The sequence below is a fragment of the Cheilinus undulatus genome, linkage group 12, assembly GCF_018320785.1.
Source record: "Cheilinus undulatus linkage group 12, ASM1832078v1, whole genome shotgun sequence".
Lineage (NCBI taxonomy): Eukaryota > Metazoa > Chordata > Actinopteri > Labriformes > Labridae > Cheilinus > Cheilinus undulatus.
This window is the reverse complement of record NC_054876.1, coordinates 20448926-20473653: the sequence shown is the minus strand read 5'-3', so window position 1 is coordinate 20473653 and position 24728 is coordinate 20448926. Positions and strand designations below refer to the sequence as shown.

General features: G+C 41.4%; 1 protein-coding gene across 1 annotated transcript in view; it reads right to left on the bottom strand.

Annotated features, from left to right (window-relative positions):
• The window catches only part of LOC121518782 (Down syndrome cell adhesion molecule-like protein 1 homolog), an 89661-nt gene that overhangs the window by 11248 nt on the left and 53685 nt on the right, over window positions 1-24728 (bottom strand). The window contains exons 4-21 of the mRNA XM_041801381.1: window positions 23505-23651; window positions 23137-23415; window positions 20365-20640; window positions 19914-20210; window positions 16134-16406; window positions 15087-15371; window positions 14814-14933; window positions 14538-14714; window positions 13769-13968; window positions 12407-12503; window positions 12136-12264; window positions 11878-12045; window positions 11674-11744; window positions 11321-11561; window positions 8132-8317; window positions 6262-6417; window positions 4512-4651; window positions 501-654 (exon numbers count right to left, since the gene is read on the bottom strand). Of these exons, the coding sequence (XP_041657315.1) occupies window positions 501-654; window positions 4512-4651; window positions 6262-6417; window positions 8132-8317; window positions 11321-11561; window positions 11674-11744; window positions 11878-12045; window positions 12136-12264; window positions 12407-12503; window positions 13769-13968; window positions 14538-14714; window positions 14814-14933; window positions 15087-15371; window positions 16134-16406; window positions 19914-20210; window positions 20365-20640; window positions 23137-23415; window positions 23505-23651 (3396 nt within the window). The remainder of the gene's footprint in view (window positions 1-500; window positions 655-4511; window positions 4652-6261; window positions 6418-8131; window positions 8318-11320; window positions 11562-11673; window positions 11745-11877; window positions 12046-12135; window positions 12265-12406; window positions 12504-13768; window positions 13969-14537; window positions 14715-14813; window positions 14934-15086; window positions 15372-16133; window positions 16407-19913; window positions 20211-20364; window positions 20641-23136; window positions 23416-23504; window positions 23652-24728) is intronic.

Genomic DNA, 24728 nt, shown 5'->3' with positions numbered 1-24728 from the left:
AAGACAACATTAAACTCCTTTGACATCTCTTTCTTCAGGACTAACTGTCTGTATTGCTATTTTCTAAGTGAGTTAGCCAAAGGGGAAAGGCCTTCACTCGCTGCTGCTGAAATAAAAAAGCAGTAGTGTGATGTTTCAGCGTAGCCCTCCTTCGAACTGCTTCGTTTCAGTCCATCTTTTCTCCATAGATCCTCCCCTCTATTGATTCTCTCCCGCTACCTCTCTCCCCAAGGGTCATTTTACTGGATAGGCCCTGTTCATCACCACATAATTAACAACAGCGTTTCTCGCAACATAGCCGCCACTCAATCAATACAGCGGCTGTCAATCAATAACAGAGAGAGCAGACGGAGTGAGCGGCAGAGCGAGCGATGAAAGTGATCTGTGTGCAGGAGATCATGCTGGCGTTTCATAGCTGTCTTTACAGTGCTCTCCCTCATAACCTTTACTGATACCCCTCTACCCTTCTGCTCCACCACAGGCTCGCCTGGAGGACCCACCTTTCCCAGCAGGCTCCACTGTGACCTTTGAGCTGATGTTGCCTCGGCCTGCTGTCGTGACGGCTGCAGCCCAGATGTGGTATTGTTTACCACGGGAAAGGTGCGTGATGCGGTAGAACAACATCTCTGGGTTGGCCTCGTACTCGCTGGGTGCCTGGGACAGAGGGCACACAATGTCATATTAGCAAAATATGATGACGCAGTGACACGACAGGCTCCGCAGAGACCAGAGTCTACAAGGCTAAAAAATGTTATAGGTTACACACTAAAGGTTAAAAGGTTGGTTAAAATAACACACCTAGGTTTATTTTAGGTCTTGATTACTGTGCAAAAAGGATTTAAACAGCGCTGATTTAGCGCAAACAGATAAAGATATGGAAGGAGAAAACATACAGCAGGTGCTAATGGTGACAATTTAGAATTTGGAGTGTCGTTAAAACATTTAAATGCAACAATGATGCAACAGGAATGATATTAGAATCCTGAAGCTGAAGAAACTAAATGTGATGCAGCAATTACTCATTTTATCATTTACACCTTTTATTTAAACTAAAGATATCAGCATGACACTGGTATTGACAGATAACAGCTTAGAAAGTTAAATATCAATATTGACAGATATGAAATTTTCGGCTGATACTTAGAACGGATATATCAGCTGCACATATTGGCAGTATAAATCTGCCAGCATTAAATATAACCAAAATGTAAAGCTGTAGCATCAGGTTTAGGTGGTTGCCTAAGGCTGTGGTTCCCAAACTTTTTAGTCTATGACCCCCAAAATAACAGTGATATAGAGCAGGGAGGATAAATTCCATGTTGCAATGCAATGCATTACATATACCACTTTTAATCATTTAAAATTTATCTTAGCTTTTTCGGAAGCCCTGGCCTGGGACACCACAGACTTAAGGAGGCTCACCATGAGCCAGATTTTTTACATCCCTGCTCCTCTCTCAGCTCTGCTTAACTCTTGAGACACTCAGTGTTATTTAGAAAATTTGTGTATGGTATCAACTACAACAATGACTTAAGAACAAATTAGATATTGGAAAAGATACAATATTTACTTTAAACTGCCAAATATCAAAAGATATATGGCACGGTGACAGATTTTTCTTACTTTTGGAAATATGACTGAGTTCATGCTACTACTGTGAAAGACATTTCATAATGTGTGTCAGTGTATAAATAATTAACAACTGTTAAGAGAACACATTAATTCTCATAAGGGCTGCCCGACACATCATTGAAAGAAAACAAAGCCTTGTATACTGAGCTTGTATAGATTTTTGTTACTTTAGTCATTTTTAATTCGAATGCTTTAAATGATATAATCTCTGTTGTTTCAGTGGTCGATAGTAGCAGAATATCACAAAAAATATTAAGATCTTGAGTATTTTTAAAGTGTTGGGAAACAGTGATGTTTAAATTACTTAAACGTGTTAGTAATGTTTAGTTACTTAAATGTTGCTGATGTTTTTGTTGAATTTAAAAAGTGTGCAGGAGTCTGCCTGCTTTTTTGGTTTTCAGAAACAAGAAATTGGTCATTATTGAGTGCCTGGGACTTATATTTTTTGCCATGGTACTGAAAAAGTATAATTTGCTGAACTGTGAAAAGTTTAAAAAGCAATTATTATCACACTTATAGCAAACACTTGTAACATATTTTTTAATTTGGCTGCCTTCTTTTTTCTCTCAAACGCGGCGGTATCCTTTCATGTAGTATGGAATGCAGGTGTAAAAATGTTAAGACTTTGCAGGGCAGTTACATGCAAACTTAGAAGATTAGAAAGTAGAGATAATAGCTGCACATTATGTTTTGTGTAGTCAGTGGTATAGTTAGGGTATGTGAAGGTATTTGGAGTATACCCACTTTATATTTCAGTCTCCATGTATAACCATTTCTAAGTCTATTCAAAGGCAAAGGCAAAAAAAGGACGTGTGTTGCTTTGTTATCCATTACCCCCAGCACTGCTGAGGAGTATGCTGAGGAAAAGTTGATCATTAAATCTGATCTTCTTTGCCTGTTGATTTCAAAAGGATCTATACTTCTTGAAGCAGAGGAGTTAAGTGACAATGTGCAAATACAAAAAGGCCTGAACTGAATATGCAAGATGGTCTTATGTCTTTCTTTATAACATGTCAGTTATCCATGGTTGGGCTACTTCAAAAGAATTGGAGGATAAAGAAGAGTACGCCCACTTCTCAAGGCAGCATTATACCTCTGAGTATGGTCGTTCAGGTAGGCTGTGATACCATGAATTCTAATTTTTTTCTATCACTACATTTTTGCTCATGTTGATGGGTGTTTTTACCCATCTAGGTTTTTACACTTAGAGTAATTTAGCATATAATTGACTCTAAACATGCTATAATGCTTACATATTTTAGTCCTATGCATCTTATGTTGCAGTTATGTATGCAGACAACCTTCTCTTTACTATATATTCTATTTTTTCTATTTTATTTGCTGTTTTTTAGGATTCGATACAAGTTTGAGGCCTTTCTCTTTGATTCACTACCTTTATTATCAATTCATTTTGTTGTGAAAACTGTACAGTTAATCAGAAGACTCCTGAAAAAGGCTGAAACAATGTGAAAAAATATTTCAGTCTTAACTGAAACACTGATGAAAGAACATTTTTGTTTATGTGCAGGGATTTATTGTATTAAATTATGTTTTTTGGACACAGTGGTTTATTGTTATAAGTGATTGCTGGCTCCATACACATTTTGTGTTGTGCTGCAGAAATGAATGTGACCATCACAATCCATCAGTAACAAAAGCATTTGGCTGCCTTACAAAACTAAGAGAAATATATTAGATAAAAAAAATACATCAAGATTGAATGTCCGTGCCTCCCCTTAAGTTGGATTTACAACAAAAAAGTGTCTTCTGGTTGGAGGAAATCACATTTTAGGCCTCCATACTGGATGAAATGATGTTCCTGTGGATTTTTTTCCAACAAACACATCTTTGAGAGGAATTTTCCACACACACCTGCAGACACACAAACACACACGCTCAACACCACTGTTTTCCCTCTCAAGTCGATCCTCTGTTCTATCTCTTTAATCTGTTCATCTCCAGTTCCTTCACCATTTGCTTGTTCCCTCTTTCCTTCTATCCCTCTCTGTCTGGCTCAGTGAAGAGGAGAGGATGGAGGGAATGAGAGAGGGAGGGAGGGAGGATGTGTTTGGTGTTTGTGTGTGTAGGGGGTGCGTTCGAAAATTCCTCCAGCATAGCGGCGGTGTTGTGGTGATCCAGGGAGTGATACAGGGAGATAATGAAAAGACGGACAAAAGCACTCTCATCTCGATGTGACTGATACCCTCCTCTGCTCCTCCCTTCCTCCCTGCCTGTCTTTCACACTCTCCCCCCTCTCATCCCTTTCTTTTCCCCTCATTTCCCCTCGCTCTCTCCCTACCTCTAATGGTGTTTCTCTTTCTCTGTCTCTCAGCCGTCTTTCCCCCTCCCTTCCCTTCCTCCCTCTCTCCTCTCTGCCCGTGCTCATTTACATGGCACTCATGCACAGAGAGGGAGGAGTATTTGTGAATAATAAGAAAGTGAGATTCGAGCCCGATGTCAGGTTTCGCTGTGTGTGCTGGTGTTTGTATGCACATGATCTAACCGCAGCTGAAATGCTGCACATGCATGTATAAATAGAAAATGTTGAAATTTGATGTCTGTGATGTGTGCGCTTCTTATGCGGCAGTGTGCATGTGTGAGCTTGTTCTCTGCTTCATTTGCATATCTACGTCTCATCACGTTGCCAAGACAACCTCATCTGTTCATCTGGGAGGGCAGGAAATAAAGCAGTGGTGCAAATGCAGTGAAAGAACGACATGCATGAAATGCACATACATACATACAGGTGCAATTAATAAGAGTGGGTAGAAAACAATTGTTTCTATTGATAGATTTTCATCAAATTTCTTTTTTTCTTGCTTCCCAATCACCTGGATTTTTTTTTTCCAAAAGTCACACCCCACAGAAGAAGCACTCACCGGCTGTCCAGACCCTGGACTGGAGCAGTAGATGGTGTACTTGCGGATAACACCATTTGGTTTGTGCGGGGGCAACCAGGACACCACCACACTGCTGGGTGAGGAGGGAACTGCCTTGATACCAGCAGGTGGACCAGGAACTGTACAAAGAGGCAAAAACACACAGAGAAACATCAGGAAAGTGTGCATGCACACTGGCTCATGCTGGGTGTTGGATGTTCATTAAAGTGAGCAGGCTTGTTTGCAGATTGTTAGTCTTATCCCGCACTAAGCTGCTCCGGGAGGACTTGGAAGAAGTCCCTTTGGGTGAACAGTGGTGACATATGTTCAGTCAGACATTGGTCAGCAGTCCGGACTCTGTGACACCCAGCGTTCTCTTAACTCTCAAACCCACACAAACAGATTAGACAGCAGTGTCTGATCCTCTGCTGGCCACTTCAGCTTGACACTAGACGCCACTTAATACTCTTATTACCAAGTAAAGGCATTAGAAAGCTTTAAAATGAGGGCAGACTTCACCAAATAAAACACATTAGGGTAGTGTAGACTGTGGAAGATGAACAATAATGCTTTTGTCACTTTGGCCTTACAGTATGTGGAGCCTATTCACACCCCTCCATAAATATAAGTCAAGCTTGACACTGGGCCTCATCTGGGGTCCAAAAAGGTGCCCACTGCAGTGTAAGAAACACTTCTCTAAATGCCTCTTTTTTCAATGGAAGGCCCCCCATGAGCCAATAATTCAGCCCCCCCATGCCCGTGGGCTCCTGCACATTACACAAGTGGAGATAAAAACACAGATACAGGCAGGATAGATGTAGCAAGGGGTGTTTTAAAAGGAGGCGTGGATGGTAGAATAGTGAGAATGAAAGGTGCAAGTCCTGAGGGAGGGATGATGATAGTGCTGTTGGGGAGGGGTAGTTGAAGGCGTCATCATTATCATAACTGGGCCTCCATGTTGAAGAAGAAGAAGTGTTAGAGGGAGGGGGTTAAGTCCCATCTGGTGCCCAAAATCTACCCAGGTCTCCAGACAGACAGCCTGCTGCACAGCTAGCTTGGCTTGTGTGATGATGAGGAAGCCCCACCTACATGAATATATTAGACCTCCTGTGCCAGTCAGAGCAGGGTAACTGCAGTAAAGGGCTAATGCACTTAACTAAATAGACTGAGATGCTTCAAAAGGGCTCAGATTAAAATGTCTTGGCTTTGACATTTCTATTATCTGTCCTTGTTTGTTTTGTCTGCCAACAATAGACTCTGTGATCACCTCTCTATCTTTTCCATCTTCACCCCCTCAGGCCCCTCCTTCTCCCTCTCCTCCATAAAGAGACACGGATCCGTCTGTAATCCCGCCTCCAATGGTGTAAGCACAAAATTAATTCTCTCTAATCCAAGCGGAGTTAATCCCTCTGCCTATGGCAAGAGGGCTGGCGGAAAGGATGCGAGGCCCGGCCTGATGGCTGACTCCAGGATGCTATATGCTCTGAGTGCACCCCATCTTCTCCCTGAGCCCTCCCTCAGCCCTGAGCTGTGGACCCAAAGCCTCTTAATTCTCATTAGCACTGCTAATGGAGCTTCCCAGCATAAATGAGCTTTTGTCATGGGTTTGAGATAAAGCCTGGCCCTCTTTTTTTATATGCCCCCCTCCCATCTCCTTCCTACCCCGGTTACCCTCATCCATCACATGCATGATTCATGCTTTCCTCTGTTGGGATGTTCTTAGATAACGGATAAGTTTGTGTATACTCACGGTCCTCGCGGGTTTGGATGTACAGCACGTTGCTGCGGACTCCGTCTCCAGCCTGAGTGTAGGCCAACACCTGGACGCTGTAGTTGGTGAACTTCTCCAGGCCTCGCAGCTCCACTTGTTCTCGTGTGGTGGTTATGTTCTGCATCTCTCCCCACTCTGAGGAGGAACAGCAGGGAAAATGTCCTTTACAGAGTACTGTTAGTTATCTGGCTCTGCGTTCTTCAATATCCATTTATATACTACTAACTTGCTTTGCCTTTTATGTGTTGAAAAACTTATTCATTGATCGACAGTCTGCAGATGGGATGGGTGATTAGAGTTATAAAAGAGGCACAAAACTTGAGCTCCAGAGCTTTTAGTTCACAATTTTGTTCGGTTTATACAATACAATACAATAAAAAGACTTCATTTATCCCTGAAGGGGATAGGGAAATTCAATACCAGATTAAACAAATAAAATTCAATATTATGGACCTCTAAAGAATTTGCTTTAAAGATTGCTGCACTGGTTGAATAACAGACAAAAGTTAGTGTGTCCTATAGTGCTGGTCAATAATCAAAAATGAGATTAAATCGCAATATGTCCAATTGCAATTTTTGAATTGCCGTGTGAAATACGTTACCAGAGGACCTCCATGCTGTTTGACTATTGCAAGTGATTTGCATGAGTTCAGATTTTTTAACTCTTACAAATAAGCAAATGAAGCGAACACAGCACAAATTTGTATATAATTTTACAATATAAAATGATTTATAGTTTGTTTGTTGAGAAATACAAAAGATAATGAACTTAAAAATAATTATTAAATCATAATCCTTATATTAAGTGGGAAAAAAAATCATTATTTTCTCAAATCATTTGGCCCTAGTGTCCCAGCTAAAAAACAGACTTTCCATTGATGAATGGTCTTATACCATTTTCTTAAAGTTTGCTAACAACTCTGAATTCTATTCTTTAAAATAAGCCCAGATGAAGTAAACCTTCAATACTTATGCAACGAAAATATACATGCTATCATTCTGACTTTGTGGCTTTCAAGCATTAGCGCTTTATGGATGGGATTTATTTGCTACCATAATTTTTTTGGCCTAGCTCTGATCATTGAAGGAAGAAGGAGCCTTGTCCGCTAATGACATCCTTCGTCAGCAAAGGAGTTAAAAAAAAAAACAAACAACAAATTTGTTTGTTAAATGACAAATTATTGTTGAAAAACTATTATTTTAGGCAAAAATTAAAAAAAAAAAAAAGCCAGGAGCACAGATGGTCAAGTGGTTTAAGGTGCTACCCATGTATGTGGGTGGCCTGGGTTCGAATCCGGCCTGTGGCCCTTTGCCGCATGTCTCTCCCCGCTCTCTTCCCTGTTTCCGAGTCTTCCGTGTCCTTCCTCTATCAAATAAAGGCATGAAAAGGCCCAAAAATAAAATCTTAAAAAAAAAAAAATTAAAAAGCAATATTCAGTGTAAACAACTTTATTCCCTTTGACACAGTTCTAAAAATAACCATAAGGATGTTAAGCTGTTTTTGGAAAATCTTCAGCTAAGAGGATTTCCTATAAAACACACTGGCTAATGCAAGTTAGTTGTATATGAACTTATTTTTTGGGAAACAGGACTGAACAGACACAGGAGCACAAACACACTCAGAAAGTACTGATTTCTCACCACTACTGATGGGGAGAATAATCTGAGACACGAAGAAACAAGGGATAATCATGAACGAATCCAAAGACACAAAGGACAAGGCAGTGTGTTATGAGAAAAGTGCACACACATTATCACACTGTGGCTCACAGCACTGACAGAGAGGTAGGTGGGTGGGTGTGAGGGTGGGGTTTTTTGTGACGTTTAGAATGAGATAGGTGATAATTACTCTGCATTGGCCACTGGGTCTGGCCCCCACAGCACCCACCTCCGTCAGGGAAGAGGGACCAAAACACAACCCGGTAGCCTTTCAGCACACCGTGCAGCGTCAGCCGTGGAGGCTCTGCCCATGTGATCACAGCCTCGTCCGACGTCACAGAGATGGCACGCACATTCTGAGGAGGTTCGCTGGGCACTGAGAGAGAGGGGAGATGAACAAAGTTAGAGCTGCTTTTTCAGATATAGGGTTATTTAAATTTGGAATGTGCACTTTTTGACAACTATATGATTGATCATTGTCCCCCATGCTAGGGGTTAGGGTTAGGGTCTTAATATTTTCTATCATTTTCAAGCCAAAATGCTCTGCCTAGACTGTAACGCAGCCATTGTCCACTAGTAGCCCATGTAGCTTTTCCTAATGACCACCACTTTGCTGCCACAGGGCTCTTAAATTCAATGAAACCACAAACCTATTTAATATTAAAGTGAAAACAGATTTCTAAAAAGCAATGCAAATTAAACAAAAACATGTTAGGTAAAATGAGTGATTACATGAATATTCACCCCCTTAAAGTGACTGATCTAATTCAACAGAGGTCCAGCCAATTGGTGCTAGTGGTCTCACAAGTAATTATAGTATGAAGACACCTATGTCTCACAGGCCCAATCAGTGGTTAATCAGTATTCCTGGCTACCATTTCACCATGAAGGCAAAAAAACACTCCAAGCAGCTCAGAGAAGAGGTTGTTGAAAGTTAAGGGGATGGATACACAAAAAAAAACCAAAGCTCTGAACATCCTCTGGAGTTCAGTTAAATCCATTATCAAGAAATGGAAGGAATATGGCACATGTCTTAACCTGCCTGCATTAGTTCGCCCTCTCAAACTGAAAGGCTGTTCAAAAAGGAGACAAGTGAGAGAAGCCACCAAGACCCCTATGAAGGAATTACAAGCTTCAGCAGCTGAGATGGGAGAGCCCTTCTTCACCAGTCAAAGCTTGATGAGACAGAAAGCCACTGTTGAAAAAAACTCGGTATTAAATCTCCACTACAGTTTGCCAAAAGGCATTCAGACAAGCTTCAGACAAGCAGCTATGGTTGGTGGACACCACCAAACACTGCACATCGCCACAAAAACACCATCCCCTCTGTGATGCTTCTTAGCAGCCTGACCTTGAAGACTTGTAAAGGTAGAGGGTAAAATAAATACAGCAAAATATTGGAAAGTCCTGGTGGACAATCTTATTCAGTCTGGAGTAAACTATGGCTTGGGAGAAGATTTATTTTCCAGCCAGACAATGACCCGAAGCACACAGCAAATGCTACATAGAAATTGTTTAAAGACAACAAGGTGAATGTTCTGGAGTGGCCAGAAGAGTCAAAGCCCAGAACTCAGTCCAGTAGAGATTTTGTGTCTGGACTTGAAATTGGCTGTTCATGTTCAATCCCTGTGAAACCTGGCAGAGCTTGATGAGTTTTACAAAGAAGAATGGAGTAAAAATTGCAGTTTTCAGATGTGCAAGCCTGGTTGAGACCTATCCACACAGACTCAGTGCTGTGATTGCAGCCAAAGGTGCATCTACTAAATACTGACTTGAAGGGGGTGAATTTTTATGCAGTCACTTATTTGACATTGCACATTTTTATTTAAATGACATGCATATGATGCAGATCTATTTTCTTGACTTTAAATGCAATTATAATTGACGTTAAATTAGTCGTGAAATTATTTGCCATCATTTGGAACATCATTAGATGTCTTTAGTCATTCAGGCCTACAGTCTGGAATTATTTTGATCTAGAAAATCTACAGAAAGTTGAATGGTGGCTGTGATTTAATTGGTAATCAGCAATTGCGTATCGACAGGAGCAAGACATAACCAGCACAGGCATATGGCTGTTAAACTTCCAGGAGGACCAACACGAGTGGCGGTACCACTGCTAACTGACTTGCAAGTGCTGTAATTATGTCTGCTAAATTAAAATGTGCTTTCTTATCTTTAGACTCATCTATTTTGTCCAAATATAAACTTGTGTGTGGCCTTGCAGTTAGATTACACCTGATGTACTGAGACTTAAGTCCACCAGCCCAGATTCAAGTTAAACCTCTGGCTCCTTTCCTTCATATCAACTCCTACCCTCTCCCTCATTTCCTGCTCTATCTGCAGTTGTCTTAAAGAAAGGCAAAAAAGGCCAGAATTTGTCATTAAAATATATATAAAAATAACATTTGAATTGCATTAATATTAGTCAACATCTCTCATCTTTTATAACCTCCTTTCCAAAGCCCTCCAAGTAGACCTGAGTTATCTAGCATGGTGACTAAAGCAGAGATAATTAATGACTACTCAACACCAACAGCCCACAGGCAATCTCTGCTGAAATAAATCAGTCAAATATGCTGAAATTAGCCCTCAATGGCTTCTTGTTCAGTACTAGCTTTTAGAGAGAGAGAAAGTGAAGGGGAAGAGGGGAGGCAGAGCAACAAGAGACATAAATAGTAAAACAACTGCACCTCAAGGGGTTAAAATGCAGATGAGTAAGGAGGGATGAGCAGAAAGGTAGAGTATAAAATCTGAAGGAAGATAGTCTTCACCTTTAAGGTTATTACTGCTGTAGGATCAGCCTCAGACTGTAAATCTGGGCTATCACTGCCACTATAATTGTGCCATGATTAGGGTGTCTGCCACTACAGTCTGTGTAATTCAGTTCAATACAAAGGATTAGAAGTGGCAGAAAAATATACATGGGATATAAAAGGATGTAATGTAGACAGAGGATGGGTGAGGAGGAAAAAAGGGGGAACCAATGGGAGGAAGGGGAAGATAAAGGGGAGGCAGAGTGGGCAGACATTTAGAGAGTAATGGGGTTCCTTGTTCCTATCTCACTCTCTACCAGCCTAATGAGGGTGCTAATTAGAGGGAAAAGAAGAATGGGGGGGTGTTCTGCAAATCCATTTCTACCAGTTTTTTCATTTGAATGTTATCCTGCATATGCATGTTAGCTGTGTTAATATATGTCGGACATCCTGTTGCTGCATCTTTTCGATTATTGATCAAGAAGTGTACTGAATGATCTTTCCTTCACCCTATTGCTCTCATACTCTTATTTACTCTTACAGCCCTCTACCTGAAGGGTTTATTCTTCTACTTTGTCACTATCTTTAGATTTTCTTCCATCTGCCTCTCCTGGCTCTCTTACCATCCTCCAATGTGGTTGCGTTGATCTCAGTACTGGATGGACCCGTTCCAGCTCTGTTGAAGGCCTGGACCACCACCCCGTACTGGGCAAACTTCTTAAGATTGTCCAAGGTGTAGACTTCACTGTCACCCGTAGCTTTCATTTCCACAATGCTGTACTGGCCGTTACTGCCCGGACCATTCTCTCTGTAGCCGATCTGATAGCCTCGGATCACTCCGTTCTGCAGCTCCTTCTTTGGAGCCTGAAAGAAAAGTGAGGAAAACAAAGGGCATAAAGTGGTGCAGTCATATAGAGAAAATATAGGAAAATGTAGTGTTTTCTTATGGTAAATTTAATAATTGCAGTGACTTTACCCTCCATGTAACCCGTATGCTCTGAGAAGTCATTGGCTGGAGAATTACATCCATCGGTGGCCCATCAGGTGCTGTAAATGGAAGGTGACAAACGGTATTACAGTTAAATATTCACAGTAGAATTTAGTAAAGAGGTCAGATAAGGCAGGACTAGAGAGAAAATGAAGAAAAATTTGTTCTCTAGGAGATGCATCAACCACTTACGTGCTTCCTCAGTACTGATTGTGAGCTCTTTGCTTGGAAGGCTACGCCCGATCTTGTTGTAAGAGTACATGCGGATGCTGTAAACACAGGCTGGGTGCAGCTCTACGATGTTAGCCTGGTTGTTGGTGGGTGAAATGTTCCTGGTTGTGTACATGTGATCCCAGGAATCTGTCAAATCCAAGGAGAAAAAAAGTTTTGAGACTTTGAAGGCATGCGTCTCTGATATTTACCAAGAATTTTAATATTTTAGATACCCACCTGATTTGTTCTTATACTCTATGTCATAGCTTGTAATGATGCTGTTTCCATCAAACCTCTGGATCCAACGTAGGTTCATACTCCTGTCCTTCACCTCCCTCACCTCGAGTTCAGGGGGATCTGGTGGTTCTGAGTGTGTGAAGGAGGAAAAGAAGACTTAAAAGTGCTGCAAGGACAGTGTTGAACTCTAGTTCTCAAGATCTGATTCTGGCTCTGCCCAAGGCACTGTTAAGTGTTTCAGTAAGTCAGACATTTTTGAGAATAGTGATACCTTGCACAGTGAGTTGAATGAGCCCTCGTCCCTCTCCATAGGAGTTGATAGCATGGCAGGAGAAGAAGACAGAATCTCCCCGCTCGGCTGGGTTCAGCTGTAAACATCAACACAAACAAAAGGTTCAAGTATGCTTCATGATATTAGGAAAATATCAGTAGACAGCAGTGATTAACCTGACAAGTAAGCTAGAGTGTTTCATATATCCTTTGCATGGATACATTTCACACCTGAGAAACTTCCGAAAGTGCTGGGGAAGGGCAAGACTTAAAAAAAAAAAAAAAATCTCAGAAGGGGACTGGATGAACGTTCTGTCTGTCACATTCATGCTGGGCCAACCAGAGCGACAAGACAAAAAGAGGTAGCAGACATGCACAGCTCCAGAGCTTACCTGAGCAATACAGGCTAATGCTGGTGTGTGAATGGTGGAGTTTAGCGGTGGCTAAAATTAATGCCGAACCATATCGGGAGATGTGCAACAACATCTTCTCTGCTAAGAGAAACTTTTGGTCTGGCTCTGTGCTCTTGTTTAAGAAAGAACTGTGATCGAGGTCTGATTAAACTGCTGCTTTTCTACAGGTACATCCAAACGAATGCCTAACTCAACATACCCTCAAAACAAACTGATCCCAAAGCAGGTCTGAAGGAGAGTGAAAACATCTCTTCTTTCATGAAAACATTTCAATGCTGTTCTTTGCTCTTTATTTAATAAAGAAATGTTGTTGAGTTCTGATAAAACTGCCGCTATACTATAGCTGCATCTGAGCTTATCACTTCACTGGTGGCAGCCAAGAAGAAGAACGAGAACTAGTTAATATTCAACCAAAAACATGTATGAACACCACAACCACTGACATGTTCAGCCAAAAGTCACCGTATAACACGGCCATTAGCTAATGCGAAACACCACTTGTAACTGATAGGCTTGTACACGATGTCATAGTTACCGACTTACAATCTTAAAAATAATAGGAAATGTTACGCTACAAAAAAGGCAAATAATCCATAAAATAACATGAAACCAAGATATCGGAGTGGCTTTCTTGATTTTTAGATCTCTATTAACAAAGCTCGATTTCTTCCCCGCATTTGCCACCATCTTTCTTTGAGTGATAACCCTCAATACAAAGGGAGCTACAGGAACATCTCAAAATTGAGGGAGATAAAGCCCTCAAACTCGTCCCTCAACTCAACTCTCGGGAAAATTGGGACTGCCCTCACACTGGAAATGCACATTTTGAGACTGAGGGTTAAGGGGAGAATTGGGATTCAGTCTAAATCTGCTGTCAATAGTTGTGATCGACTCTGAGCTACTTTAAATTATAGAGACTGCCATGCTTTTTGTTGTAGTCCTTTTCTAACCTTAAGAGTAGAGATGACTTCGTCCCCCTTCTTGTTGATGGTGATGGAGTACCGGGGGTTTCTCTCAGCATCGATGACGGTGTCTCCTCTCTCCCAGCGGATGATGATGGGCTGCTCACCCCGTGCCGTGCAGTTCAGCTCCTTGGTTTGGCCCTTCCTTGCCATTGTGGTGTTTGGGTGGCTCGTGATCATGGCAGGAACTGAGCAGAATTACAGACACATGTCAGTGTGACGAATAGTATTACGTGGAGTAATGAGACACTGGGGAAGGGATATGGCATGAGAACAGGAGGATATATTACAGATGTATAGACATCTCTATTTCTACCCTTCATTCCCCATTTTCATTTCACGCTTCAAGCCCTGCTGGTCCTCTTCCTCTAAATTCCTCCTCCCTGTATGCCTCTTTCTTCTACTCCTGATTCTTTCCACCTCCTTTCCTGAGACATAGATTATTGATTGAGGGGGTTCCTGTGGTTTTGTTATCATCACTAATTCATCAGCCCTTTTCCCCACCAAACATTCAGCAGCACACAGACCGGCAGCCAGAAAACTTCAATCAATCGGAAAGATACTCCCATTTCAGGATGTTCAGGACGAAGGTTTTGTTAGCTTCAGTAAATGCCACACTAGCCTGGGGCAAAAGTGCATCTTAGAAAGGCAGGCTCTTCTGTGAAAAGCCAAGTCTCTACGTGCTGTAGCCCATTTGTGTGATGCAGGAGATAAGAGAGAGTGTGTTGAAGATAAAGCAAGAATGATCAACACTTACTCTTGACAGTGAGGATCATGCTCTTACTGATGTCTGAACCCACTCCATTGGATGCCTGACAGAGGTAGTACCCTCGGTCATCCTCAAGCACGTGTCGGATGAGAAGAGAGCCGTTTGACATGATCTGGATTCGGCCTGTGAGAGGGACTGGGTGATACTGCTGAGGGTTTCCAACGCCTGCACCAACAATGCAAAGAAAATGAATGTTACAGCCTTGTGTTTTCCTCTCATCTTGCCTTGTTTCTTAGGTTTGCCTGGGATAATGTGTGGATTTACCTTTGGCGTGTTTCCACATGACTTTTGGAGGTGGGTAACCTTCAACAGAGCAGTTCAGAACTCCAGCTTTGCCGTAGATACAATCCTGATTGTTGGGCTGCACCACAAAGCGTGGTGGCACTGAGGAAGAAAGGTATGAGGTTAACCTAAATGAAGGACTAAAAGAAGTCTTCAGATGAAAGGAGGGAAATGGGAGTGTTCCTAAAATAACAGATCTAAGCTCCCTCTGTCTCATCTGACCCATATTAATTCTCTTTCTGCTCAATCCCTCACCGGTGACAATCAACTGTCTCTCCCAGCTGACGGTGGCGGCGGCATTGCTGGCAATGCAGGTGTAGTTTCCGTTGTGCTTCAGTGTCACCTTGGAGATTTGCAGGGAGCTCATGAACTCTTTGGTCTCTATCGCCACGCCAGAGGCCGAGCCTGGCACAATGAGCTGGCCGTCTTTGTGCCAGGTGATGCGTATGGGCATGTCCCCAGATGACACCACGCAGGCGATGTACATGAGCTTCCCCACTGAGGTAGAGGGAATATCGAAGGGCTGGATGAGCGGTGGCACTGGGGGAAAGAGAGGAAGAGAGTTAGGGGGATAAAGGCAGCGATAGATGAGGAAGAGTGGCCATCTGGAGCAATGCTGAGAGAGAGAGAAGGTCATTGGCCAGTGGGCCCCTCTTCTCTTCCCACCCCTTCAGCCCCCATCTCCTGCAGCCCATAATAGCCGCTCTGGTTAGAGTCCAATTGGCAGGAGGAAGTCACTCCGTTACCATAGCAATGGAGGTTGGGGTGGGGGTACTACAGCTGAGACATCTGGGGGATTTAATCTAGGCTTCATTATTATTCATCTAATTAAATCAGAGACACACTCACACGCAGGCACACGCACACAGCCTTAAACACCTCTGCAGCTGCCCTGCTACCATCGTTACCCCAATCACAGACTCGACAAAATACAGACGCAGACTGAACCATAAATCTGTCCTAAAAGACCATTTACCTCTGTCACCAAGGATTACTGCAAAGCTGCACTGCACAACTTTGAAAATTGGTGTCACTATTTAGGAATGAAAAGATACTCCAAAAATATCTTTTCTAATTTGTAGACTGTGTTATTACAAAGAGTTCTTTCTGCTGTTTAGGGGCATTTTTATACAGTATTATGTACAAAGACTGGCCTACAAACAGAAAAAACAACACTTAGGAAAGTAGGGAGGGTTTCAAGCACAACCAACAAGAAGTGCATTGATTACCCTATCTCTATCTCAGTTTTTATTTGATCATTTTGATTCATTTGATGGTTTTATTTATTTACTGCAGTCTTACCTTTGACTGTGACATGGACGGTCTGGTTGATTGACACCTGGGGTTGGATCAGAACGCTGCACAAGTAGGTGCCCTCGTCCGCACCCTTCTGCACGTCCGTCAGCCTCAGGGTGCCGTTCTCGAACAGCACTTGACGATGATTATCAGGCAGCTGCATGCCGTCCTTCAGCCACTTGATGGAATAATACGGGTAGCCAATCACGCGGCATGTTATATAGGTGTTCCTACCCGCCACTGCGGTGATGTCCCGCATGGGTCTGATTCGGGGCGGACCTGGAGACACAGGGAAGAGAGGGAGGGGATGGAGGGAGGAGACGGAGAGAAACACAGAGGTCGGAGAGAGGGGCAGATGAGGTGAGGGAGGTCATGGCAGAGTAAGGGAGCAGTCACGGAGACAGGAGGTGAGGAGATAAAGGTTGAGGGATAGAGTGATCGGGGCAAGTTGACAGGTGGACAGGGAGGTTAGTTAGGCTCCCTTTACTTAAATCTGATTGAGGATAATTGTTGATTTTAGTCTAATCAGAGATTCTTTGTATCTAAGAGATTGTGTGTTATTTCTAAATTTTCCCCAAGATAGAGAGAAAGATAGGCATGAATAAAGATAGATAAGAAGGTAGGTAGGTTGAAGAAGTAGCAGTGCCTCCTTTGGACTTCAAAAGAAAGTGCTGTGAAAGTGAGGTGTCCAAGGCCTTAAGTCATGATGTTTAGCTCAAGAACTAGCCACAGCAAGCCAAAGATTATGTAAAAACTCAGCATACTTTTCTTCTGATTTGTTCCTGCTGTTTTGATCAACAAACTTTTAAATAATTAAATTTGACATTCATTACTGCCACAAAGACAGTGTTCCTACCCTGTATACATCAAGGGAAACAGATGCAATAAATTAGCGTCAACTATTGTCCTAATTTCAAAAACTTGTGGAATCATATCATACAATTAAATGTTTTAAAAAGAGTTGTCAAAGTATCAACATTTTAAGCAACAATAAATATCTGAATTTTTGTGGTTAATTGTGATTGATCTCCCTTTTTGTTGCATTTTGAAATGTCACTGTTTTGCATCTAAAATTGATTTTGTGCCATTTTGAATTTTAGTTCTTTCTTAAACTAAGGCTGACTTTCTGTTTGGATACAGATTTTTATTTAACCTTTAACCGTTTATTTAACATTAAACCTTGCAAAGCAAATGGATTTGCCTGTTTCTGTGTTTCTCACTAGCGAATTCATCTAGCAAAGTTCCCATCTGAAGCCTTTGGCCTGGTTAGAAAGTGACAGGACCAATCGGCATCGAGGAACAGTACTTTCGGGCGTGGCAGAGTCGTGACATAGGCAAACAGTGACGAGGGCTGTGCAGTTATGGTGGAAGACATTAGCTTGGATTCTGCTAAAGTGTAAGTTTTATCAGACTTGACAAAATTTCTTTGTTAAAAGAAGAAGAAAGAACAGCATTGAGTTGTTTTCTTTTGAAAAACAACGAAAGTCATGAACTGACATGTCTACAGTCGCCATGGCTCATGTTATGCAGCTCTCTACGGAGTTTATGCCTCAAAAGCGGTGCACCTCGGTTTGGGGCCATGACATCACGTGTTTTGTTCATCTGATTGGCTGGTAAAGATGTGACAGACAGAACGTTCATCCTATCACCCTCCGATTTTGTTTTTCAAAGGCTTTGCCCATTCCCAAACGCCGTCTATGGAAGGTTACCAGATGGATGGGTGAAACAAATTCATCTAGCATGTCAGGTTAAGGAATATTAGGTTTTGTGACAATTATTTTTAACCATTGTAAGAGGAACTTGTTATAGATTGAAAATGAAATAACTGATTGGTTGAAAAGGTCATGTTTGATAACAAAGTGTGGATGACTTTTGACTTGTCCAAAGAGCTGTCTGAGTTTTTCACTGTCGCTAGAGGGAGATGCTTCTCCAAAGTCTGCTCAAAGAGACAATAAAGCATGAGAATCATGTGTTTTTTTTTTTATATAGATGAATGCAGTAATTATGGACCTTAACCTACCATGATTTACGCATCATTGCTTTCAGCCCTAGTTTTAAACTGATATCAATGATAGATACAGTGATTCACCATGAACTGTTTTAGTGAGAGAGGTGTGGCTGCAGACTGTACATCTTTGATGGCCACCATGTATCTCAGAAAAGAAGTGCTGTCATTTTACGTACAGTGTATTCAGGATTCTTATTTTTTGTAACTATTTTCAAAAACAAAGTCAAAGTAATCATTGCAAGACCGCTGCAAACTTTACAGACCAGGAAACATTACATAAATAAAATGGATACATAATCTGGGATTAAATAATATATAGTCCCATTTTAGATGTAGATACGCAAGCAATGGCTTGCTTTAGCTTTGATTGCCGCAGCTAAAGTGAACATAGCTAAGCTAGTTACATAGTTAACGTTACTACATATGCCAATGTAGCTAAGTTAGCTTTTGTAATGTGAATTTTAGCAAATGTAGCTAGAGCTAATCTAGCTACGTTGATAATGTACCTATGTAGCTTACATAACTGTGAGCTGAGCTTTAGCTGCATTAGCTATGTAGCCATATTAGCTACATATTATATCTCCATTTTCCTAAACTGAGTTAACTAGCAATGTGAGCCTTAGCAAAGTAGCTAAAGCTAACTTAGCTTTGCAGATAACGATATACATAGCTGATTTGTGAGGTTAGCTTTAGTTAGGTTAGCTTTAGCTATGTAGCTGTATGGTCTATGTAGCTTACATAGCTAACAGAGCTACGTAAGCAATGCTGGCTGTGTTTTTCCTGTAAGCAGGAAAAGTGTTTTATGTAACGTTCCGTAATTAAGTTTGCAGGTCAGGTTTTTAACTTTTAACTTTTGGTATCCTAACTATTACCTTAACCCTTTCTTCGACCCTTAATGGAAGTCTCATGTTATTTTATTTATAAGGGTTTGGGTATTTTTCTATTCTTAGATGGGGTCTTAGATGAACAGTCTGTTAGAATCTGCAGACTGTCTCAGTTTCATTTGCAGGTACTGCATTCTGTAACAGACAGTCCAATTTATAGAACGCAGCATATACAATGATTGTTAAAAAAAAAAAAAAAGATATTGTTCTAACATTCTAAACATATAAAATAAATATTTGGACTATGAGTCATACTGGTATTTAAAATGCAGGCTTTTTTTAGAAGGTCTCTTAGAGGGAAAAAAGTCTTTTAACAGTCTCCCTGTGTAACAATTTCCAATGCACTCAGTAGAATCCACAGCATGCTGCTTCTGTGCAGCTCTGATGCTCTTTTTAAAACATCTAACTTTGCCATGTGGAGTTTACACATCTATTTGCTACTGCTATAATAGTAGCTGCTAACCTCCACTGGCCACTTGTCTTTAATTTAGGAGTTTTTTTTTTAATCAAATCAAGGCTTATTTATGTAACAGTGCAATACTGTTTCCTTTAAATGAAGGATAGGGACCTAAAGAGGGAGAAAAGATGCTAAAAAGTGGCTCCACCAGACTGGATAACACCACTTTTGTATCCTACATTTTGAGCATTGAAGTGAGTGCTTGTGCAGACCCATTTTTTAGATGAAAAAAACAGGTAGGTTCGACATAAGATTTTATGATTCGTAATTAGAATTTCCTCTAGTTATGATAGATAGATAGATAGATAGATAGATAGACAGATAGACGTCACTTTAGTCTATGTGAAATGCAAAGTAATCTATTCCTCTCACTTGCCCCTGTGTGTTTATATTGAGTAGGGTGTAGAGTGCATTTATATTGAAAAGCAGACAGGCACCTCTTACGTTTATGCGCGCTTGGTACTCGGCGCTACCGGCCGAGTTGCGTGCGACGCAACGATACACTCCTCCATCTCGAATGAGCGGGCTGCTGACGTTGACGTGTGACACGGTCAGGCCATCCGATAGGGTGTACTGGCTGGTCTTGTAGGTGGAGTCTCGTACCACGGGCTCATCGTCCAGCGTCCATGTGATGGAGGGAGGCGGGGCTCCTTTGGCAGCACACATGAGGGAGAAGGGCTCACCGGGGTTCACCACCCGCTCGCTGAAGGAAGACACAATACGAGGAGTACCATCTAAGAGAGAAAATAGATTTGGTGAGATGATTTGCAACCTTTTTAGGATGACAAAATAATAACGGGCAATAAAAATGGAAGCCTCAAATATAAATAATTTTGCTGTTACAGTGCTGCATTTATTTTTTTCTCCTGGCATTGTCCATCCACTTACCCTCAAGCAGAATAATGGAAAAGTCCTGAGCAGTATGGCCTTTTCTGGAGGCAAAGCACTGGTAGGCCCCAGAGTGGAACTTCTGTGCGGCTGTTATCTGCAGGGTGTCATTATGCTGTCCCTGGATTGAGATGTGCTGGTCGGGGACAATGGGCTCGGTGTTCCTATACCAGTTGATGGTGTATTCTGGGGAGCCCTCCACAGTGCAGGTGAAGAACAGGGTGCTGCTAATGCCTGTTTTCAGATTCTTGGGGGATAAGGTCACACGTAGTGGATCTGAAAGAAAGATGCAAACTGTTAAAAAAAAAAAGTGCATGATGGTCATTTCATCTACTGTTTTATTATTAGTCTCCTGTGAGGAACTCTTGATCTCTCTTGATGTCAACCACATTTCCCCAGTAATAGAATATATTAAAAAAAAAACTTTGCACAGATGATAAATGATTTTGAGGTTAAAAAAGTAAAAAAGATAAGTTTAAAGGCTCATAATCTGAGAAAAGTAAACTTATTTGTCAAAAAGGTCAAAGTGTTAAATTGAAATAGAAAGATTGTTTTTTAAAGGCAAATATATTAGAAAGAAAGTCAAAATTATGAGCTTTAAAGGTCAAAATATGAAAACATTTGTAATCACGAAATTAAAAGTCAAACGATGAAAATTTTAAACTGTGAGTCTAAAAGGTCAAACTGTGGGATTATGGAGTCTAAGTAAGGGGTTAAAAATATGAGATAAAATGCAAAATTATTTGTTAAAAAGGTCAAAACATAACTTAAAATTTAAAATCATGAATCTTAAAGCTCAAAATATTGTGTAAGAAGTCAAAATTGAGTTGAAATGCTCAAAGTATGAAATAAAAACAAAAATTTATTTTCCCACATTCCTGACTTTTTTTTCTAATTATTCTTACTCCTTTTTCAGATTTTATGACTTAACAGGAATATCTTAACTCATAAAGGATCATCAAGTTTACATTTTTATACTTGAGGAAATCTGTGTACTGATGGACTAGTTATAACAGAAATATCATATGATCTTGTGGGCCGGATTTAACCGTTCCTTGGCCACCTGGCCTTGAGTTTGACACCCCTGATGTAAAGAGAGAGAGCGCTGTTAGTGGCAAACAAAACACTGATACAGAGAAGCAAGATGTCTGATTGATTCACAGGATTTTGTTTGATTGGTGCAGAAGTGGCGATGCCTCTGCATCACTGTTTTATTCACTAGTTGGCATTATTTAGTCCTTTAAGCATCCAATAAAGATGCATTTGCTAACATCATTTCCTATTTCTGCACAAACACCAACACCTGTGCTCTTATTTGAGACATAAGAAATCATAGGGGGCAAAATCACTGCATACTTGTCTTCTGGAGAGTATTGGATGATTTGACTTTGGTATACACTATCTAAGGAAACCCTTACTTACTTCGGCTTTGATGACTAACTACAGTAGTTTGATTCTAGTTTGTGTTCTGTGAAAAATCATTAAATCTTCAGGTTTGGTGTCCAGGAGATCATTTTTTGCTTTGAGATTTTTTTTTACCACTAGTGATCTGTTAAAATTCAAAATTATAGTTTCATAACAACTCTAGTTTGGGGTGAAATTTTGTGTATTGTGTATATTGTGTCAAGTTAAAAATTAACATCCACAAATTTAAAAGCATGTATTTGTTGCATAATGTGAAGATTGTATACATTATGCATCAACTCAGTATGGGATTAATAGTTTTTTAAGTACATTAATTGCAGTGAAATAAGTTCTTTTCATCAGACTTGTGCTTAAGTATTGAAATAAGCTCTGTTAAGAATTTTTCCATGATTTACTTAAACTAGATCTTACGTGCAAAACACTAATTAATTCTTAAAATAATTTAAATGTCTTATATCCATTTAACTACTCTTTCTACCAGATTTAAAACCAGACACATGGTTTTATGCATACAGTTAGTGTTTACATTCATAGAGACAGGGAGAGAGAGAGAGAGAGAGAGAGAGAGAGAGAGAGAGCACAAGCGAGTGAGCGAGCACAATCAGCCGTGGTGACTCAATCAGTTCGACGCACTCATTAAAAAAGCAGCTGGAGATATCTCTTCACATCTCTGTCCACTTGTGTGTGAGTGTGCCTGTGTGTTTGTGTGTGTGCGTGTATGTACATATGTGTGTGTGCAAATGTCAGTGAGCAATAAGGCAGCTGGTGGTGTGTGCTGGGGGGCATCTCTGTGCCTCCCAACCCCCCCTCACCCTGTCAGAGTCACAGAGTGTGCTGCCATGATGTGCCCACTGGCAAAGCCCACCGCCTCTCTATTCTCTGCCTCTGTCTCGCCTCCTCCTGCTCTTTGTTTCTTTGTATACCTTACACAATGTACATTTATCTCCGCCTCTTTTATTATCTTGTTAGTACATAGTAGATAATGTCATTCCAGCACTGTCTGGATGTCTGATCGTCCCCTGCATGACCCCTCATCTTTATCTCCGTCTTCCTCGCCTTCCCTCTCTCTGTGATGGTGAATGCTGCTGGCAGCTGTGTTACGGATCCAGTCTCAGTGAATTATTGCCCTGTCTCTCTGTTTGAGACCTGATATGACGGGGCATCATACTGCACAGCTCACACATATGTTTGTTACAGACACACTGGAGGTGTGACTTATATGTGAGCCTCAAACCAAAAAGCAGAGGAGCTGCTGAACATGTCTGACTGCCAGGCTGATTCACCAAGAAGACAGCGTGGGAGTCTGTCAGGTTGTGCGTGTAGAAGTGTGTATTTGTGCTCACACACCTATAACGTGAAGCTGTCCAGACACCTCCTTTGAGCCGAAACTGTTGGTGACCTCACATGCGTAGCTGCCGCTATCTTCCTGCCTCAGATCGCTGATGGTCAGCCCTGTCAGACGCCGTGTCCAGCGGGCGTCCGAGGGAAGAGGGCGACCATCTTTTAGCCAGCGCACAGTGGGGCTGGGGTAACCTCCTGCGATGCAGGGGAGCTCGATACTCTGGCCAGCGTATACCTCCCCTGCTTGGAAACTGTCCAGGATCGTGGGCTGGGACTCGTTGGGGTCTGGGGGGTAGGATATCATTATATTTGGTGTCAAGACAATTTTAAAGATCAGACTAATATTTAGACAATAAAAATACTGAGCTCCTTACCCATCACAGAGAGCCTGGCTCCATTGCTTTGGCGAGTCTCACCGCTGTACTTGTGTTTGGTGATGCACCGGTATGTGGAGAGGGCATCCTCCTTCTGAACATCAGAGATGTAAAGAGCGCCGAAGGAGGTCAGGGAGAACCTGTTACCTGTGGAGGACACATGCAATAAAGACATGGATCAAATCTCCCAAAGGAAAACTACTGACAGGCATAGAGAAACAGGAAAAAACTTGCAGGAAGATGATCATTGTGGTACAAATCCATTGTGCTCATTGCAAAAACATGTTGTGCTAAGAACAAACAGCTGCCTGAACAGTTGGCACTACCTGCCTGATAAAGTTTTTTCCCCCCAAAACCTGGCACTCTTTCAAGGCCCGAAGGACACACAGCGGCCACTTTTGCTTCCCATAGATGGAGCAGAGACAGATTTACTGCTCTTCTACACACAACGCAAAACTCACATGCACCCAACTATCCACATGTTCTTCTTTTAGAGAGTGGTGACAGAAAAGCAAAATAAAAGTGTCCCTAAGGTGAAGGCTGCCATTGTCTTTGATTTCTTCATGTACACTTAATAGTACCCAGGGAACACTGGCTACATAGATGACCTTAAGTTGTCCTTCTGCAACTAACAAGAGGAAGATAAGTAGTATATCTTTTTTTTCTGTAAAGCTGGTACCACACTTCTTTCCCTTTTTGTGACTTTCTAAGAGATCTAAGGCAATCCTCCACCAAAAGCCTCAATAAAGCCTATTTAATGTTGGGTAAAAACAGTCACCATCTGGATCTAAAATGCTGACTTTCCTGAGCCATGTGGTTCTTTAGTGACCAGTTGCGGCTCTTTAAAGGCTGACTTGGGGAAGAAAATATTCCTCCTAAAACCTTTGTGAAGGTAAACACTGTCATCAGTAAAGATTCATCGCAAGTCACATCAATAAATCTGTTCCCCAAACAAAGAAGACAGGCTTTAACTAGCAAATTTAAAGAAAAACATTACATTTTTAAAACCAGCATACAGTTGGGTGTGTGACTGACTGCGTAAGAGAAGAGAGCAAAGGAAGTCCGCTGGTGGTGCATCTCTTCAGTAAGTTCATGCATTGAGGTGTGCTGTCTTGAGTTCAAGCTGAAGCTTCTTATGCCCTCGCTTTAACAATTTACATCGGTCACTTCCTGCCAATTGGTTTCCCACTCATATTTTATGGTGCAGAAGAGCACAATCAAGAG